Source organism: Manis pentadactyla, chromosome 5, assembly GCF_030020395.1.
Source record: "Manis pentadactyla isolate mManPen7 chromosome 5, mManPen7.hap1, whole genome shotgun sequence".
NCBI classification, from domain to species: domain Eukaryota; kingdom Metazoa; phylum Chordata; class Mammalia; order Pholidota; family Manidae; genus Manis; species Manis pentadactyla.
Genome location: NC_080023.1, coordinates 55,713,949 through 55,735,430, shown reverse-complemented (window position 1 = coordinate 55,735,430; position 21,482 = coordinate 55,713,949). Strand labels below are relative to the sequence as shown.

Sequence of the window (21,482 nt, the reverse complement as noted above, 5' to 3'; positions counted from 1 at the left end):
CTTTGAGCAATTTGCTTCATATCTTTTGTGTAAGAGATTACAAATTTAAGATAAAGGAAAATTTTGTAAGTCTGTTGTCCTTGTAAAGTGAGTTCAGGAAAACTTGTAACAAACTGTGGGAGCATTCAGTTTGCCTTCTTTTTAACTTTTTAGGTTAAACTTTGAAGATAAAGATATTTTGAAGAAATTAGAAATAGCGAGTAAAGTAGAAGTAGAGGATAAATTATCAGAAGGACCACAAGAGAGGAAACAGTCAAGAACATCTCATAAAAGAGTACAAGATTCAGAATATGACATTCAACCAGAATCTAAAAAGAGTTTTTCAACATTGTTTTTAGAAACTGTAAAAAGAAAAAGTGAGTCCAGGTGAGTTATTAAGAAAGTGTCCTTTGAGATACCTTTCTTTCACATTCTATGAACCATATCTAAGAATTCTTAATGCTATTTAACTAGAAGTTAATCTTAATTGACATAAAATTTAATTGATATTATACCTAAAACATATAGAGAGTATAGTTTCTTACCAGTAAATCACCTCTAAAGCCATCATTTAAAAATAAGTTAGATGTGAAAGAAAATATGTTTATTCAACTTTCATTGCTTCTGCTTATCAGTGCTTGTAGTTTGTATTATATAAAAGAATGAAGGTAGTATTTAGAAATAGAATATATCAGGGTGCCTGGTTGCACTATTAAGGGTTTTAAATATTATTTCTATTTCTTCTGATTATGTCAATGAAAGAATAGTCCTACAACAAATCTTAATCTGTTCTTGCCTACTTAAAAATATTCAGTGGTTCTATAGTGTCCACACAGTGGTTCTTAACTGTAGGTACACATTAGAGTTAATTAGAATTAATGGCAGCTAGGATTGAGAACCACTGGTCTATAGAATAAATTTCAAATTTGTCAGCTAGTATTGCAGGCCTTCTCTCTCCCTAGTTAACTGCTTCTGCCAACTTGGTCATACACATTTGTTGTTATCCCTGCTGTGGTATACTGTCTTCCCTTGTCATATGCCAATCTCCATTTTCTTTTAAGGCCCATGCTAGGCTTCTAGTTTTTCCCAAGTCCCACTCCAGTGTTTTTTAGTTTCTTGCCTTGTATTATATTTTAGCTATTTTATGTCTTTTTTAGCAGAATTAGACCTAAGCCCTTCTTTCTAGGAGTATAGAGTTTCTTTTGTGTTTTCTGTGGTATCTATCAGAATGCTTATGAATATATTAGGAAGGTTTTTATAAAAACATTGAATGACTGAATTAAATTCTTCCTTTGTTCAATTTCTGTTCCACAGTTGGTTTTTCTCTCTCTTTTTATCTAGCGTCTTTTACCCCATGTATGAATTTTGTCCCCACTATCTGGTACAAATATGTTGCACTTACGGGCTGATTATATATATATCTAACAGTTCAATTAAATATTTTTTTAAATGTTCTTTTTGAAAACTATTGAGTGAAGTTAATTTTATGTGTAATTCTTGCAGTCAGATATAACAATTAATCCTGGTGCTTTCTTGCTTCATTGCTTTTGCTTATGCTCTTCCTTCTAATTGTCTTTCTTGTATTTCCTTATGAACAAGTCTTACTCATCCTTAAAGATCAGTCAGCTCAGAGCTGTACTTTGCTCAAGTACCACGAAGTCTTGATTTTTAAACTTAATCAGAAGTCATCTTTCTCTGTTCTGAACTTTAATAAGATTGTCTTCATCCATTCTGGCCACTGTAACAGACTACCATAGACTGGGTGGCTTATTAACAACAGAAACTGGTTTTTTCACAGTTCTGGAGGCTGGGAAATCCAAGATTAAGCTTGAGTAGATTTAGTGTCTGTTGAGGTCTGGCTCACCTTCCTGGTTCATAGATGGTGGCTGTCTTCTTTCTATAACCTTACATGGTAGAAGATGGCAAAGGGACTTTCTGGGATCCCTTTTATAGGTACTAATTCCATTCATGAGCACTCTTATCCTCAGCACCTAATCAGTTCTTAAAGGCTCCACCCTCAAAATACCATCACATTGGGGATTAGGTTTCAATTTATAAATTTTGGAGGAATGTAGATATTCAGTCTATAGCAAGTGTCCAGGTTGTTTCCTAATGATACTTGTGGTCTAAATAACCTTGAAGTTGTAAAAATACCTTAAAGTAGAATAGGGGAGCAAATTTGAAGGTTTCTTGTTAGCTGGTTTGGGAACGCTTCATTTTAAAATTCTTAGCATTACTTTTTCATATATAGAGAACTAATAGATACTACAAATTATATACAATAAGGCAAATTAAACCTATTTATAATAGATGGGCTATATCTTTAAATGTTGAAAATAGTATTCCTGTTTAAACATGAATTCATTGTGGTCTTCTATTTATATTGTCCTTGTTTATTACTAGATTTTCTTGAGTTTTCTAATTATATAAACTTGTAAAACTATGTATTAGAAGACAGTATATTTCTTAGACTGTATACTATTTTACATTATAAGGTTTATTGGAGGTTTGAGATTAGAGAAGTGGAGAAGGTATTTTCATTTCAGAATCTTTTTGTATAAAATCTTAATAATTAAGAAAAAAAACCCAGATGTAATAATCCAGTTCTTCTAGTTCTGCTTCTACTATGTCTAAAAATATCTAGGCATCCTTACTCAGGTGAAAAAGTAGAAACAGAAGTGCATCTGCTTGCTTTGAAGTTTGGATATTTGTCCTAAATTTTCACTTTTGCATGTCATTTCAATATGTGGTTTGTTGAAAGCTGTGTCATAAAAAGGAAGGAAATACAAAATGAGTCCATCAGATTACCATTCTTTTGGATAATTCCCTCCTTCTTTAGAAAGCTTTCCTTTGGAAAAGGAAAGAGGTGCTGTTCAATTCCAATGCAGTTACACTCCTTTTCATTCCTTTTATTGCTACACTCCTTTTATTGCTGTAACATGATTATAATATTAAAACATATGAAAATGTGTATAAATTATTCAAGCCTGGAATGAATTTTTTACAAAATATAATTTACTGTATAATTTAGTAGTGTTTTCTTAGAATATTGGACTTGACAGTGTCTCAAATAATCTTGTTTTAGATTTGAAGAAATTCAGGTCCCAAAAGGTACTGTCTATATACAAACATACAATGGAATACAACATTATAAATAATAATGGCATGCATTTTGGGCTGAGTTTACATACCTTTAGGTTTCAACTCTTTGAAATATATATATATATATATATATATATATATATATATATATATATATATGTAATAGGTGGGAGTAGGGCATCAAATTGGTTGATGTCTAGGTTTCCTTACAACTCTGAATTTCTGTGATCCCACTAATGTTATAAATGAGTGTGATCAGATATAGACATGTAAAAGGAGAAGAGGATTTTTAAGGGTAAGGGAAAATTGAGAATACATGTGAACTGTTCTTTAAAAGATAAGTGATTTTATTTCCTGTATAGATTATTTTCTTTCCTAAGCAAAAGTAAAAATTTTATTTTTTTGAGCTATCATTTATTGTAACATCCTGTTTTAGTTCTATTGTTAGGCATATAGCAACTGCTCCACTTCATTCATCTCCTGTAAATGATATGAAGTTGTTAGAGGATGAGTTTATAATTGATGAATCAGATAGAAGTTTTGCCAGTCAGTCTTGGCTTACTGTGCCAAGAAATGCTGGGCCTCTGAAACAACGCACAGTGTCCCCTCCTGAGAGCACTGCACTCCTTCAAAAGAAGAAGTCGAGAGAAAAACATCACAATATATTGCCTACAACTTTGACAAGTGACAAAGACTCTGGCAAAGCTTACCCAGTAGAGAAATCTCAGCCCTCTGAACAAAAAAAACTGAGTAGGAGTTTTGCTTTATCAGATGAAATGGAAAATAATTGCAGATCTACAAAATATGAAATGTATTCCAAGAATGCAGAAAAATCTTCCGGAAACAAAAGGACTATAAAACAAAAACAGAAAAGAAAATTTAAGGCCACTATAGTTGATAAACAGGTTGATACAGAACAATCTAAAGGTAAAAATAGAAATATATCACCCATCATCCAAGACAACTTACAAAGAAATTCAAACAAAAATACAGAACAGTGCAAAGAGATGGAAAATGTTCGTAGTTCCAAAAAACAGATGCCACCTGTGGGTAAGTGTTTATTTTAAATATAATCATGAGTGTTATACTATCACTTTGTGTTTTTGTAATATTCCCTTGTAATATTTAGTTTTGGGACGTAGGCAAAGTAAACCTAAGTCTACAAAAAGCATTAAAAACCTAGAGGCTTTTAATTTTATATTATATATAACTCAATTCCAAGTCACTTGATTTCTGTTTAGATTCTAAGATGGCAGCATTTATAAAAGGAGAAATGAAAGGAAAAGACTAATAAACCAGGTAGTTAACAGTACACAACACAGCATCATATACTCTTGAAGTTTATTAAAATATAAATTGGAAAAAAATGGGACTACTTAAAGAATAAAATTGCACATTCTTCTATTCAATCATTTATTCATTTATCCAAGTCATTAAATACCAGACACTGTATTAGGACCTGAAATCACAGAGATTACTAAGACAATTTTCACCATTAAAGCAGATCAGTTTGGTAGTGTCTGTAGACCAACAAATATACATACATTCATAGGATGATCATAGAAGCACAGAGAAAATTATCTAATATCTCAGTAGATCTTTTTATCTTGGATTACTATATCATTTGTCACTCAAACTGGTATACTTGAGAATGTGAGAGGATGTTGGGACACTAAGCATAAACTGGCATTGTCTCAACAAACCTGGAGTATGGCCATATTCCTTGTGTTATCACTTCATAGTGATTGAGGTTTGTAATTATAACAATGTCCAGAAGAAAAGATAAATTTATGTATTTTGTACCACTTGAAGTAATACAAACGGCAGTTATTCTTAGAGAAAGCATTTTCTCCACAATAGTTAATGGAAAAGAAAACACTTATCAAATGTATTAGACACTTTATATGTATGTAATATAATTTAATCCTTTTTGATGATCCTAAAGTAGGAGATAATACTCAAAAGAGGGTTAAAAAATATTGGCTCAAGATCTGCCCCATTGTAGAGCTAATATTTTTTCAGCTCTATCAAGAAGTTTTGAAACAGTTAAAAATGTTTTTGATACTTAAATGGAAAACCACTAGTTAACCAGAAAACTCTCTTGACCAAAATTGTCTATGTGCCTAAAGGTTCTAGATGAGTATACTGTATTGCTGATACAGAGGGGAGAAAGAGTACATTAAAGCACAATATATTTAAGCTAATTTTTATAAGAACAAATTCTGCTTTAATGGAATATAGTTATCACTTAATTACTCAATTACTTTAGCTTTCTTTTTGTATAATCTGTAACATAGACTTTTTCTCCCCTGAAATAATAGTTGTCAGACTCCAGTTCTGTTTGTGCCTTTTTGTATTTGAAAAATTCTGCTTAAAATAGAGGGAAGAAAGATACCTTTTCAATTTTGTAGACTTCTTTTGTAAATGTCAGACATATAACATTCTTTTTATTGGAATTGTTATTTTTTTTTGCTTCCTTGAGATTCTGATATCAGTTGGCCATTTTAAGGAAATACAACAAAGAATTTATTTCTGACTAAACTGAAGTTGATAGTTACAAGAAAGTCTTTTTCTTAATAGCCCCTTAAGTAACATATGAATTCACAAAATTTGAAAGTATGAAATTTGATTTATCCATAAATCTTAGGAAAAAAAGTAAAGAAAGTGTACTTAAAGGCTACTCATATTGATGTTGAACATTTATTGAGTACCTGATATATATGTATATATTCTGCACACTAATTTTTCCATATATTAAATTTTTATTTTTATTGATAGTGGATATAATGTATGATTAATTACCATACAAATTGTATTAACTTTGTATTGCTATCATAACAAATGACTACATATTTAGTGGCATAAAACAACACACGTTTATTACCTGTAGTCCTGTGAGTCAGAAGTCTGAAATGGATCTCACTGGGTTAAAATGAAGGTGTTGACAAGGTTGCATTTCTTTCTGGTGGTTTTAGGAGAGAATCTTCCCGTGCCTTTTCTAGGCATTTAGAGTCACTCATATTCCTTGAATCTTGATTCCTCTCTTGCATCTTCAAAATCAGCAACACCAACAGTCTCACATTTCAAATTTTTCTTGACTTCCATTGTCCTCTATCTCTCTGACTACTACTTTTAAGGACACAAAGATAATATTGTTTACTATGTTCTCTTTGCTCTACTTTTACCCCATAACTAATTTGTTTTAAAATTACAAGTTTATACCTCTTTATCTGCTTGACCTACTTTGCTCATTCCCCTAACCCCCTACCCCATGGCACCCACCAATCTGTTATTTATGAGTCTCTTTCTGTTTTGTTTATTCCCTTATTTTTTTACATCCCACATGTAAGTGGAATCATGTATTTGTCCTTGTCTGACTGACTTCACTTAGCATGATACTCTCTAGGTGCATCCAGGATGTCACAAATGGCAAGATTTCATTGCTTTTTTATAGCTGAGTAATATTCCATCATAAATATGTACCACATCTTTATCCAGTCATCTGTTGGCAGACATATAGTTTGCTCACACATCTTGGCTACTGTAAATAATGCTGCAGTAAAGATAGGGTTGCGTATATCTTTTTGTATTAATGATTTTATTTTCTTCGGTTAATCCCCAAAAGTGTAATTGCTGGATTGTATGGTTGTTTTATTTTTAATTTTTTGAGGAACTTTCTTACTGTCTTCCACAGTAACAGCACTAGTTTACATTTCCATCAACACTGCATGATGTTTTCTCCACTCTCTGCCTTTTCTTTACATCCCACCCACGTTATTTCTTGTCATTTTTAAACTAGCCATTCTGATTGGTGTGAGGTGTTAACCTCACTGTGGTTTTGATTGCATTTCTCTGATGATTAGTGATGTGGGTTTCTTTCTTTTCATGTGTCTGTTGGCAATATATGTATATTTTTTCCCTTTTTTATTGAAGTATATTTGATATACAATCTTGTATTAGTTTCAAGTATGCAACACATTGGTCAGTGGTTACCCGTATTATTAAATCCCACACTAGTACAGCTATCTGTCAATATAGGAAGATGTTACAGAATCATTGACTATATTCTCCATGCTTTACTACTATCCCCATGACGAACCTGCATTATGATTTTTGTGCCCCTTTAATCCCCTCAACTTCCACCCACTTCATCCCCTCCCCCTTCATAACCACCAGTCTCTTCTCATTGCCTATGAGTCTACTGCTCATATTTTGTTCATTCTGTTTTGATTTGTATTTATATTCCACAAATAAGTGAAATCATATGTTGTCTGTCTTTGTCTACCTGGCTTATTTCACTTTGCATAATACCTTCTACATCCATCCATGTTGTTGCAAAAGGCAGAATTTCTTTTTTATGACTGGATAAATATTCCATTGTGTATATGTACCACATCTTCCATATCCATTCATCTTTTGATGGACACTTACGTTGCTTCCATAACTTGGCTATTTTAAATAATGTGATAAACATAGGGATGCATATATTTTTTTTGATCAGAGATTTTGTTTTCTTCAGGTAAATTCCTAGAAGTGGAATTACTGGGTCAGATAGTATTTCTGTTTTTAGTTTTTTTGAGGAACCTCCATACTGCTTTTCAAAGTGGCTGCACCAATTGACATTCCCACCAACAGTGTAGGAGGGTTCCCATTTCTTCAAATCCTCACCAACACTTATTATTTCTTGTCTTTTGATAGTGGCCATTCTGACAGTGTGAGCTAATATCTCTTCTGGTTTTGATTTTCATTTCCCTGATGATTAACCATGTGGAGCATCTTTTCATGTGCCCGTTGTCCCTGTGTATTTCTTCTTTGGAAAAATGTTTAGGTCCTCTGCTTATTTGTTATTTGTTTTTCTGGTGTTGAGGTGTATGAGCCTTTTATATATTTTGGATGTAACACTTTATCCAGACATATCATTTACAAGTAAATTCTCCCATATGGTAGGTTGCCTTTTTGTTCTGCTGGTAATATCCTTTGCTGTACAGAAGCTTTTTTGTTTGGTGTAGTTTCATTTGTTTTTATTTTGTTTCCCTTCCCAAGGAGATGAGTCCAGGAAAAAATTGCTTGTACTTATTTTCAAGAGATTTTTACCTATGTTTTCTTCCAAGAGTTTTATGGTTTCATGTATTACATTCAGGTTTTTGATCCATTTTGAGTTTACTTTTGTTTATGGAGTTAGGCAGTAATCCAGTCTCATTCTCTTGCATGTAGTTGTCCAGTTTTCCTAACACCAGTTACTGAAGAGGCTGTCTTTTCCCCATTGTTTATTCATGGCTCCTTTATTGTATACTAATTGACTGTATATGCATGGGTTTATATCTGGGCTGTCTGTTCTATACCATTGATCTATGGGTCTGTTTTTGTGCCAATACCATATTATTTTAGTTACTCTTGCTTTGTAGTGTAGCTTGAAGTCAAGGAGTGTAATACCCCCAGCTTTGTTTTTTCTCTGGATTGGGCTGTCTATTTGGGTTTTTTTGTAGTTCCATATGCATTTTAGAACTCTTTGTTCTAGTTCGTTGAAAAATGCTGTTGGAGTTTTGATAGGGTTTGCACTGAACCTGTAAATTGCTTTGGGAAGGCTTGTCATTTTGACAAAATTAACTCTTCCTATCCATGAGCACTGGATACATTTCCACTTAGTTGTGTCTTAATTTCTCTCATGAGTGTCTTACAGTTTCAGAGTACAAGTCTTTAACTTCCTTGGTTAGGTTTCTTCCTAGATTATTTATTCTTTTTGATGCAATTGTAAATGGAATTGTTTTCCTGATTTCTCTTCTAATTCATTGTTAGTATATAGGAATGCAACAGATTTCTGTGTATTAAATTGTATCCTGCAACTTTGCTGAATCTAGTTACAAGGTCTTTTTTTTTTTTTGGTGGATTCTTTAAGGTTTTCAATGTATATCATGTCATCTACAAATAGTGACAGTGTAAAGTCTTCCTTACTAATTTGAATGTCTTTTATCTCTTTGTGTTGTCTGATTGCCATGGTTAGGAACTTCCAGTACTATGTTGATTAATAGTGGTGAGAGTGGATATCCTTGTCTTGTTCCTAATCTTTGAGGAACAGCTTTCAGTTTTTCTTGTTTGAGTATGATGTTAGCTGTAGGTTTGTCATATATGGCCTTTGTCATGTTGAGGTACGTACCCTCTATACCCATTTTGTTGAGAGTTTTTATCATGAATGGGTGTTGAATTTGGTCAAATGCTTTCCCAGCATCTGTTGAGATAATCATGTGGTTTTATCCTTTTTTTGTTTAATACTGTTTATGATGTTGGTCGATTTACGAGTATGGTATGATCCTTGCATCTCTTGAATAAATCCCACTTGGTTGTGGTAGATGATCTTTGTGATGTGTTTTTTTAATTTGGTTGGTTGAGGATTTTTGCATCTGTGTTCATCAGGGCTATAATTTTCTTTTTTTGTAGCATCTTTCTCTTGTTTTGGCATTTCAGTTTTTTGGCCTCACAGTGAGTTTGGAAGTAGTCTGGCCTTTTCTATCTTTTGGAATAGTTAAAGAAGGATTGGTGTCAGCTCTATTTTAAATGTTTGGTAGAATTCAGCTGTGAAGCTCTCTGGTCCTAAATTTTGTTCTGGAGGTTTTTGATTACCAATTCAATTTCATTGCTGGTGACTGGTCTTTTCAGATTTTCTGTTTCTTCCTTGATCAGTCTTGAAAGGTTGTATTTTTCTAGGAATGTGTCCATTTCTTTTAGATTGTCCAATTTATTGGCATGTATTTTTCATAGTATTCTCTAATAATTCTTTGTATTTCTGTGGTATCCATTGTGACTATTCCTTCTCCGTTTCTGATTTTGTTTATTTGTGTACTCTGTTTTTCTTAATAAGTCTGCCTAAGTGTTTATCTGCTTTGTTAATTTTCTCAAAGAGCCAGTTCTTGTTTTCATTGATTCTTTCTCTTGTTTTATTCTTTTCTATATTACTTATTTCTGCTCTGATCCTTATTACATTCCTCCTTCTACTAGCTTTGGGTTTCATTTGTTCTTCATTTTGTAGTTTCTTTAATTGTGAGTTTAGACTGTTTATTTGGGATTGTTCTTTTGCATTGTCTTTACTATTGTATTTTTGTTTTTATTTGTGTTCCCATGTATTGCTTGATTTCTCTATTAATTTGGTTATTGATCCATTGGTTATTAGAAGCCTGTTGTTCAGCCTCCAAGTGTTTGTAGGCTTTTTTTTTCTTTGTGTAATTTATTTCTAGTTTCATACCATTGTGTTCTGGGAAGCTGCTTGATACAATTTCAGTCTTTTTGAATTCAGTTTTTTTTTTATGGCCTAGTATGTGATTTTTGAGAACATTCCATATGCAGTTGAGAAAAATGTGCATCCTGCTGCTTTTGGTTGGAGTGTTTTGTATATATCTATTAAGTCCATCTGATTTAATGTATTTTTCAGTGCCTCTGTTTCCTTATTTATTTTCTGTCTTGTTGATCTGTTGATGTGAATGGTATGTTCAAGTCTCCCACAATGAAGGTGTTGAAATCTCTTTCTGACTTTAATTCTGTTAGTAATTGTTTTACATATTTAGATGCTCTATATTGGGTGCATAGATATTTTTAATTGTAATATATTCTTATTAGATTGACCTCTTTATCATTATGTGATGTCCTTTGTCTCGTTAATTTGTTTTGAAATCTATTTTGTCTAATATAAGTACTGCTACTAATGCTTTTTTCTCCCTAGTATTTACATGTAATACCATTTTCCAGCCTTTCACTTTTAGTCTGTGTATGTCTTTGGGTCTGAAATGAGTCTCTTGTAGGCAACATATAGATGAGTCTTGTTCTTTTTCCATTCTGCCATTTTGTGTCTTTTGTTTGGTGCATTCAGTCCATTCATATTTAATGTTGTTATTGATAGATATGTACTTGTCATCTTGTTGTTTTCTGGTTTTTTTTTTTAGTTTCTCCTGATCCTTTCTTCCTCTCTTTTACTCTTCTCTTGTGATTTGATATTTTTCCTTAGTGTTGTGATTGGATATTCCTTTTTTAATATTTTATGTATCTGTTACAGGTTTTAGTTTTGTGCTTAAAGGTTTATATATAGCTTCCTAACTATATAAGTCTATGTTAAGTTGATGATTGCTCTCTTTAAAACACAATCTAAAAGTACTTCTTTTTTTCTTCCTCCACCTCCATGCTTTATGTATTAGATATAATCTGCACTTCTTGTGTATCCCTTGACTGATTTTGTGTATAGTTGGTTTTATTACTTTTGTTTTTAATTTCTTACTTGCTTGGTAGTTAACTGGTGTTCTATCTTTACTGTGTTTTTTTCCCAATGGTAAAAACTATTTAGCCTTAGGAACATTTCCATCTACAACAGTCCCTTTAACATTCTGTAATGCTGGCTTAGTGGTTATAAATTCCCTGAGCCTTTGTTTATCTGGGTATTGTTTAATCTGTTCTTCAAATTTGAATGATAATCCTGCTGGGTAGAGGATTCTTGGTGGAAGGCCCTGCTGTTTCAGTAGATTAAATATTTCATGCCTCTCCCTTCTGGCCTATAAACTTTCTGCTGAGAAGTCTACTGATAGTCTGATAGCATTTACCTTTTAAGTAATCTTTTGTCTTTCTCTGGGTGCTTTCAGTATTCTCATTATTCTTAATCTTTGCCATTTTAATATTATATGTCTTGACATTTTCTTCCTGGCATTCCTTTTGTTAGGGTCTCTCTGTGCATTTGTGACCCGATTGTTCATTTTCCCAGATTGGGGAAGTTTTTGACAATCATTTCCTCAAAGAGACTTCCTATCCCTTTGTCTTTCTCTTCTATGATACTCCTATTGTGTGAACATTGGTCACACAGCTCTCTTATCATTCTTTCATTCCTAGAAATTCTTTTTTCTCTGTGTTGCTCAGTTTTGTTGTGTTCTTCTCTAATTTCTGTCTCATTGATTGTCTCATCTACTTGCAGCAATCTATTATACATTCCCACTCTAAGTTCGGGGAGAGGAAATCCAGGGCAAAATACCTCTAAAAACTGAAATCAGTCAAAGGAAGAAATAAAGTTTAAAACCTGTTTATTGCTTACAGACTGCAATCCAGGGCCGTCTTTCTCCTCTGCTCCAGAAGAAGCAAGCAAACAAGCAAGCCAGCCCCTCCTTAACCTCTCAGGTTCAGACACACCCTAGGTTGCCCAGCGGATTCAGCTAGGTTCAAAGTCCCATGCAGATTAAGTCCAAAGCTCATCCATTCCAGCCACCACATGGCAGCTGCAGCCATGGGTAGCATCCAGGACACAAGGATTGTAGAAGCAAATAACCGTGATTGTGGGGGACCACTTTGATATTTTTCCAAGAATACACAGGAGGCCAGCTTCCAGGCCTTTTCCCCAAGCTGCCAGAAAAGCCAGCCATCACCAGTCCATGTGTCCAAATGTCCAGGGTCACGTCCATTATATTCCTAATTGCTGTACCCATCCTTGCAGTGCATGTCCAATAAAGTGGGTGCCTTGATTGCTCTCAGTCACCGGCTACCAGCCATAGGCTGCAAAGAAATGCTCTAGGCCCCTCTTGGTGGGTTGCTGATCTGCACAACGTGCAGGGCACTCCTTTTGGGGTCAACTAACTTCTTCAAAGGTCAATGGCAAGTCCCACTGAGAGGCTACAGGTCACATTGTCTTTTGCCCCACATGCAACAAATGCTGATGTAGCCATTGGGCCACGTCAGAGGCAGACTTTCCTTCTAGCCAGTGCACCTGGGCCAATGTGTCTGCTTCATTATTCCCTGGGGATGCCAAATGCAAATGGCTAGTCACATGATATACAGTAGGTGTCCGTGACACACCACTCCATGGCTGTTGGGTCCAGTCTCTCGCCTACCCCATGATGGGATAGGTGGCTATTACCTTGGTCGGGGCTGTTCCAGCAATGGTCTCCGTAGCAAGCAAGATGTGGTACACAGCAGCCAGTTGCTTCTCTATCAAGGTGACCTGAACCTCTGCTCCTTTCCATGGTTGGGACCAGCAGGAGCAGCAGCAGTGGCAGAAGCAGTAGCCTTAGGCTCAGGCCATGGGCCAGGGTTCGTGTGGCCAGGAGAAGTGGTGGCACCTCCACGACCACACGAGTGTAGACACACTTCCCTCAGCATGAGCGTCACTTCTCTCCATCATTTCTAGGGATGGCCCTCCCAAAGGTCACACCCATTATGACAGATTTTGGGTTCAGAGGAATCCTGTTGACTACTGCCAGATGTAAGTCCAGGGAGAGGAAATCCCGGAACAAAATACCTCTAAAAACCAATATCAAAGGAAGAAATAAATTTTAAAACCTGTTTATTGCTTACAAACTGCAGTCCAGGGCCATCTTTCTCCTCTGCTCGGGAAGAAGCAAAACAAGCAAGCAAGCCAGCCCCTCCCTTTAAACTCACCCTAGGTTGCCCAGGTAATTAGATATGGAGATGAACTTCTCTCCACCCTTGAGGATATGCAAATGTACTAAAGGCAGGTGAGATACTCTGGAAATGTTACAATTTTACCCACACCCCCCATTGTATATTTCATGTCTGTTACTATAGTCTTCAGCTCTGAGTGGCTCTTCTTTAGCTCTTGTAACTCTTTTTTGAAGTCCTCCTTGTGTCTTTTAATACTTTTCTGTAGATCCTTGAGCATATTTATGACTTTTATTTTGAAATCTTTATCAAGAAGGTTGGTAATCTTCATTTCCTTTAGTACTCCTTCTGGTGTCTTATCCTGTAGTTTTGTTTGGAATAGATTCCTCTGCCTCTTCATTTTGTCCAGCTTTTTGTGTTTCTTCCTTTGCATTAGATGGATGTGCTATGTTTCCTGGTCTAGAGAGTAATGGCTTTATGAAGAAGGCATCCTGTGCTTGAGTCTTTACTCTTCAGTGCCTGGTTCTTCTTTGCTATGGAACCCCAGTTGCTGTTTGTGGGCAGTGGGTGGGGTCACCTTTCTGTCTGTGTGCTGGCATGGTTTATTTCATTTGCTGAGTTGGGCGGTTTGCCTCAGTGGGGTCTATGTGATCAGAGTAGTATCTTTTACCTGGATTGTTGTGGGTGTGTCTGCCCTGAACCTATGGTAGAGATGCCCTGCAGCAAGGGCAGGGCAGTTTCAGGGCTCTGGGGCAGGGTGGGTCACAGTGAGTCATTGTGGCAGGGCAAGCTGCTGCAGTGAGTGGGTGGGTGCCCCATAGCTGTGGCAGGGTGTGCAGTACTGGGGCAGGGGTGTGGTGTGGTGGGGAGGCTTTTGGAACTGGCTCCTCAGGTGCCTCCCTAGCTGAACTGAGACAGCCCAAGATAGCTGGGAGAGCCTCCCTCTGCCTGCCAGGCAGCAAAGTCCAACACTGCTAGGCTGAGAGTGCTGGCCCATTGGCTGTGAGCAGGGAAGTGCCTCAGGGCTGAGGCTCTATGATGGGGATGGAGCGTCAGGGTTTCTAGAGAGTGCCTAAACTTTTAGGCTGAGGGAGGGCTGGGGAGGTATGTCCACCTGCATTTACTCCTGTGGAGAGATCTCTGGCCAACCCTTGTCTGTTTGGCACCCCTCCCACTCCTGGCATGTCTTTCAAACTGCAGGACCAGTATAGTGTGCCTTTCCTGCATAAGTGGCTGGAGTCTCAGACTCCCAGAGTGCCCAAGTGTTCAGGTTTATTTGTATTTGCTGTATTTGCTTCCTTGGTGTGTTTGTGGGAGGAGTTTTCTGCCTTGAATTCCTACAGATCTTTTTTGTTTGTTTGTTTCACCTCAAGCCTTGTATCTCATTTTTTTTTCCTTAGTGTAACAATTTTTTGGTTCAGGAGTCTATGTTAATTATCAATCAATGTGAAAAATTTACATTGACAAAAAGTTAGAAATCTTACAGAGAACATGTGACGTTAAAAAAATAGATGTGACAAGAAGTCCAACAGATAAATTTAAGAAATTCCCATAATTGACAGGTGTTTTTTTTATATGATTTTTGAAAACTCTTTGGTTCAGTAGATTGTGAGTTGTTTTATGATTTTCTTTAATTTAGGAGGCAAGAAAAGTAGCATTAATATTCTTGATGCAGAGAATTTGAAAAGAAATAGTAATCGTAACAAGAAGCGTTTTTCAAATGAGTCCAAGAACAACAAACTTGTTACACTTGAAGAAGTGACTTTGACTGTCACAAGAAGTCAAAGAATTTCCAGGAGTCCATCTAATTGGTGGGTGGTAAAATCAGAGCAGGGTAAGTATTTTTATTTAAATTGTGTTCATTGGGAGATACCAAAAAGTCGTTCTGTAAGAGGCTTTTTGTTTGATTTATATTCCTACTATCTAGAGAAAATCTAATAAGGACAAAGTTAAATTGGATCATCATAGAGTGTTAAATCAGTTACATATAAAGATTCTCATTGTGGATTTGCTATATACAATATTCTAAATATAGGGAAATAGCTGTGGAAAAACAAAACAATTAATTAAAAATATTCCCTTCTGTCAGTGGACTTACATTCTTGTGGGGAAGATCAACAGTATTGATATAAAATTCATGGAGTGATAGGTAATAAAACTGAAAACAATAGTGATAGGTAATAAAGAAAACTAAAAACAATAAATGATAAGAGATGAGAAGTGGATGGTGTAGATGTGTGATGAGGTAGATAAGAAAATAGAGCAGAATACAGTTTTTATTACAGGTAGCTATTGGAGTCCATTATGATCTTTCAAAGCATATACGTGAAAAAAGTGAAGGATGGAGTCATACAGATACGAGGTGTGGAACATTCCAGGCAATGGGAGGAGTGTTTGTAAAAATCCTTGTGGAGCATATTTGAGAAACATAAGAAAGCCAGGATGGCTAAAGGAGGAGAGTAAGATGGAGGAGATGAAGTCAGGGAGGCAACTGTAATGAAGAGTTTAGGACACTACTCAATAAATGAATATGTAAGTATATGGGAAGATTTTAAGCAATACATTGACCTGATTGACTCATCTTTTAAAAGAATTATTAATGCTGTGTGGAGAGGAAACTAGGGCTGGGCAAACATGGAAGCATGGATACTAGTTAAGAGATTATTGAAGGGAAGAGAAGAAAAGTGACTGGATTCAGGATATTTTTTTAAGGCAATTTACAAAAAGTATGGTTGGATTAGAGTGAGAAAGAAGCAGGAGTTTAGGATGACTCAGATATTTTGCCTAAAGAAGTAGAAGAACAGAGCTGTACTGTTTACTGAGGTGAGGAAAGGAATGAGACAGGAAGATTTGGGGAGGCTATCAAGGTTTCAGGTTGTAATACATTAATTATATGTAAAAGTATATATATTGACATTATAGCCTATAAATGAGTCTGAAGGTAGGAGGAAGATCTGGGAAGACCTATAATTAGGGAGTTATCAATACATAGATGATATTTTAAGGATTTGGGCCTGCTTGAAATCACCTAGAAAAATACTGTTCCTGGAGAAGAAAGCAAGCCAGAGTTTGAATCTTGGGAAACTCCCATATTAGAAGTTGGGAAGGAGAAGGAAGATCCATCAAAGAAACTGAAAAGGAGCAGTTAGTGAGATTAGAGGAAAAGGAGAAGAATTTAGGGTTGGAGTGAAGTAATGAGAGCATTTTAAAGTTCAAGTGATGAACTGTTTTAAATACTGCTGGTGGCCTGAATTAGATGAAAATTAAGAATTGACTATGGTTTTAGCAACATGGACATTGTTGATCACTTTGATAAAAATGGTTTTTGTGGAATGATGAGATTAAAAGCTTGATTAGAATGGTTCATGGTAATAGGTAGTGAGGAAGGAGAAACAAGATGAGGGGGCATAGCAGATGTGGATTCAAGGGAACATCTTTTACACACACACACAAAAGATACTATATCAGTTTATCTGCTCATTTAAAATGACCTTGTAGAATGATAGAGGATAAATGTAGGATCATACTCCTTGAGTAGGCAAAGAGGAGGGGAGATGATCTAGTGCACAGTACAAGGGTTAGTTCTAGATTGGAGCAAGGACAGTATATCATGTACAAGAAGAAAGGCAGAGTATATGGGGATAGGTGGAGGTAGGTTGATAAAGTTGATGGTGGGAAGATGAAAATGTACTCTTGACCATTTTTGTTTTTTCACTGAAAGAGTAAGCTGTGTCATCAGGTAACAGTGAAGTGGCAGAGGTGATAATGTAATTTGAAGTTGCCTTACAGAAAAAGGATACAAAGCACAGTCAACAGAGAAAAAAGACACAAGCAACATTTGAAAGAAATTGGGCTCAAGCTTCTAAGAGTCCTCTCCCAGTGGATTCATACTGGAAACACTTTGTTCCTCCAGCAATGAGTTGTGACATGTATTTGAAATGTTGTCTGCCAAGTAAACTCATTAGAGACTTAGTACCTAAGATTCTTACTGGGGATGGTCACCTTGGCACCTTCTGTCTGCAAGTACTAAAATTCCATATTCCCTGAATGAAAGCAAGTATTTGGCATAACCGTAGTTTTTGCACAAGCAGTTTAGGCACACTAAACCACACTTACCATTTAGGAAATGATGGGAACCTTCCTAGAATCCAAGTTCCCACTTGGTAGCCAGGGATTAATGCAAGCAGGCCTTTAAAAAAATAATATATCTAGGCCTGCTGTGTCAACTCTTTTATGTACAGTATGAAACACATATTGTTTTGGGATTTAAAAAAATATGTTTTTAAAGGTGGTGATCATGGAAAGATTGGTACTTGATAAGGTAACATTTACATATGCAGATAATGTTGACTGTGGTGTATTTAGATCAACAAGTTGAGAGACTAGTACATATAAGGCACTACATTGTGAGGGCTTGTTGCTATGATTTTTTGCTTGATCGGGATGCTTAACTGATAGCAAGGCATATTTTTTCTGCCACTGCCCTCCGTGGGTTTTGGAGTTAGATCTAAATTCAAATTCTGATTTTTCCACTTCAGGTGGATTTTGTTGTTTCTCACTCTGTAGCATAATTACCAATACTTCTTTCTCATTAAGTTATAAGCATTTCAATGGCATATAGTTGGTATTAAAATATTAATTACTGTTACTGCTTTAGAATATTCACCTCTGTGTCCCACCCAGTGCCTGAAACTGTACTTAATAAATGAATATGTAAGTATATGGGCAAATAAAAATCTTACAGAGCTTGGATAAATGCTCTAGAAGTTTGAGACTTACTAAAAAAGGCTTATGTAGCATTCCTGAAAGAGATAAGTTTCACATCAAGTAGGGAGTCAGATTATAGATCATATACTGAACCACACTTGAATAGAGAAAGCTTCCTGAAGGATAAATTAGGAGTCAGCTAGTGATTGGGTTAGGTGAGGAAGAAGGATGGAATGTTTTAAGCAGAAGTAACATGTATAGAGATCTGGAGCTTAGATTTTGACTTTTTAAAAATTGTTTTATTAGATTATTTGAAGATTTATTAGATTATTAGATATTGAAAGATCATTAGAATATTTATTAATTTGAAAAATTATGGAACCCCTACTCTTTTTGATTTAGTAAGTGTGAGTTGAGACCTGAGAATTTGCATTTCAAACAAATTCCCAGGTGATACCAATCTTCCTCTTCTAGGGACTACCTGTGAGAACCAGTACTTTAGAGAAATGCAAACAGTTCAGTATCAGGCTTTTGTTTGTTTGTTTGGAGGGGATGTTGAGAGTTGTGATAAATGAAATAAGCACTCTAGATATAGAAGTAAATTACTATTAAAAATACTTAATCCTTAAGATATAGATACTCATTAAAAGGTTTTAAGCAGGGTTGTGATGATCCAACTTATTTTCTGAGGATGATTCTTGAAGCAGTTTGAAGAATGGATTGAAGAACAACAAGGCTAGAGAAAAGGAGATAAGAGGTTTTAATAATCCAGATAAGAAATGATGAGGGTCTCTGCTAGTGACAGCTGGAGAGCTTGAAAGAAGCAGATTTGATGGCCACTATTCAAAAGATAAGAAATAACAAGTGTTGGAGAGGATGTGGAGAAAAGAGAATCCTCCTACACTGTTATTGGTAATGTAAATTGATACAGCCATTATGGGAAGCTTTATGTTTTCCTCAAAAACCAAAATAGAAATACTGTATGAGTCAGTAACTGCACTTCTAGGAATTTACCCAAAGAAAATAAAGTCTCCGATTTGAAAAGGTATTATGCTCCCCTATGTATATTGCTACATTATATCCTGTATGTATGTGTATATGTGTAAATATAAATAATGTTAGTATTTTGGTGAGCCAGAAAATCTGGATGTTTTGCTAACTTTAGGTTATCACTGAATCCTTCAGGGCCTGTTGATAATTCTTCCAGAAGAAATGAATTATCATTGAATCAAAACAGTAGACAAAAACCTGCTGAGAAAACAAATCAGTCATCTAAGAACATTAGGAAAAAAAATGTGCCTTTAAAAGGGCAGAAGAGAACCACTCCACGCAGCTCAAGAGCACGCAAGTCTTTAAACACTAATGATTCTGAAGGAATTATTGACCATGATGAAATTTCCGGTTCCCAGAATGAGTCTTTGGAAAAGGATGAAGCAGACCTGGCTAAAAAGAAGAATCTTGATCATCCTGGGTAATGTCTCTTGTGTATACAATATACAACAGTATTACTGTTCAGCATTTAATAGTTTGTCTATGTTATTTAATAGAGAGGCAGTATTGGCATAAAGGGCTCTGCAATTGACAGACCTGGTAGTAAATCCAGGCTCTGCCATTTAGCTGGGTGATGACCCAGGCAAAGTAGTACTCTGAATTTGTTTCTGATAAATTTAATAAGATGTTATTATAGCCTTAGAGTTGCTTTCTTTTTTTATTGTGGCAAAAACATGAAATTTACCATCTTAATTATTTTTAAGAGTACAGTCCAATATTCTTTCAAGTGAGATTAGTGTGATTTTAGTAATTAGAAATAGTTTGTAATACTTCTCCCCCTGAGATGACAATAGTTAACATATTTTGAGTGCTTATTATGTATCAAGTGTTTGCTAGGTACTTTGAATGATTTCTGATCAGTCCTAAGAACCTAGTGAGCTAAGTATTATTCTTAACACATTTTTTGTTTATTGATACAGCATTCATTCTTTCATTCATTCAACAAATAATACATATTCTGTATTAGAAACTATAAGGTGCTAGGGATGTACCAAAATAAATGGTAGAGTGCCCTGAAATATATTAGTATATATGTCATTATGGTGTAAAAAGAAGTTTCATACACATTGTTTAACTTTTTCACGCCATTCTCATATCTCCTTTCTCATTCAGTTTCCATTAATGAACTCTTTCAGGTACACCAAAAATCCAAAACCAAAAACAAAACAGAAACACATGAATCCCCATGACCTTGCTTAAGAAATAAAATACTATAGTGACTATTGAAATCTCAAGTATACCTTTGCTGAGCCCATTCTTCTCTTTCTTATTAGAGGTAGCCAACTATATTGAATTTGGTAGTTACAATTCTTATGAATGTTGTTCAACTTTTCCTACATGTGAATGGGTTAGACAGAAAAGTAGATATGAGTGGGTATGAGTGGGTGGAGGGTGAATGGACCAGTAAAGCCCTCTAAGAGGGACTCAAAGAGTTAACCAGAAAAGACTCACAGAGTTAATGAGTTAATGAGCTGAAGTTCCATAGGCCAGGAGCAACTCAGAATGTCACCATTTTCCCCAGGGAAAGAAAAGTATCTGAGCGCAGCCCATGTCTTTGTTGTATCAATTAGATCATGCCACTGTAAAATCTACTTAGCCTGCAAAAAAGGCCCAGTTTGTTCTTTAACTTAACCTATATGCTATGTTTTCCTCTTCCTCTGGCCCCTAATCAAGTAACTTTGTAACCAGGTCAGGAGACAGACCTCAGAAGTGTAAATAAACCTATGTGGACAAAGAATGCTAAAGGCCCAAACCAACATAATCACCTAAATAACCCTATTCTTAGGAGAAAACTTCAGAGGAATTATGAATCACCTGTATGCATCTAGTTTTAGGCTGACCCTTACCCAAAAAAGCCCTGTAAAACCCCAGACCCTGCATCCTTTTTTTTTTTCTGACCAAAACATTTAATTAACAAAAAAATGTTACAATAGCAGAGAAAATAATAACAACAATAAAGAGAAATTAGAAGAAGTGGGGATCAGGCCTTAAGCATGTCTCCTCCTCTCTGAGGTTACCCACACTCACCTTTCTTTGAGTGTGTCACTCTGTGTCCTACTTCAGATAAGTAGAGAGGGGCTACTGAGAGCTCTGATCTGGGCTTGCAAGTTCCCATTGCCTGGGTGACCCCGACGGAACTGCAGCAGTGTGATCATGCTCGTAGTTGCCTGTCTGAAAATCTCCTTTCTTTGCCTTGGGAAGTTCTCAGAACATAATCTCATTCTATCCAGTTCTCTATGGCTCCCTGTAAGTCTGGGGAGAGGAAATCCCGGGACAAAATACCT

At 35.7% G+C, this 21,482-nt stretch overlaps 1 protein-coding gene across 4 annotated transcripts in view; it reads left to right on the top strand.

Moving 5' to 3' along the window:
* Positions 1-21,482, top strand: part of CENPC (centromere protein C) — a 143,224-nt gene that overhangs the window by 39,140 nt on the left and 82,602 nt on the right. For all 4 annotated transcript variants that reach the window (XR_005031314.2, XM_036918157.2, XM_036918155.2 and 1 more), the window contains exons 7-10: positions 154-366; positions 3,518-4,131; positions 15,080-15,274; positions 19,333-19,618. Coding sequence is in view for 3 of the 4 variants with exons in the window: in XM_036918157.2 (XP_036774052.2) it covers positions 154-366; positions 3,518-4,131; positions 15,080-15,274; positions 19,333-19,618 (1,308 nt within the window). In the remaining variant the exon portion in view is untranslated. The remainder of the gene's footprint in view (positions 1-153; positions 367-3,517; positions 4,132-15,079; positions 15,275-19,332; positions 19,619-21,482) is intronic.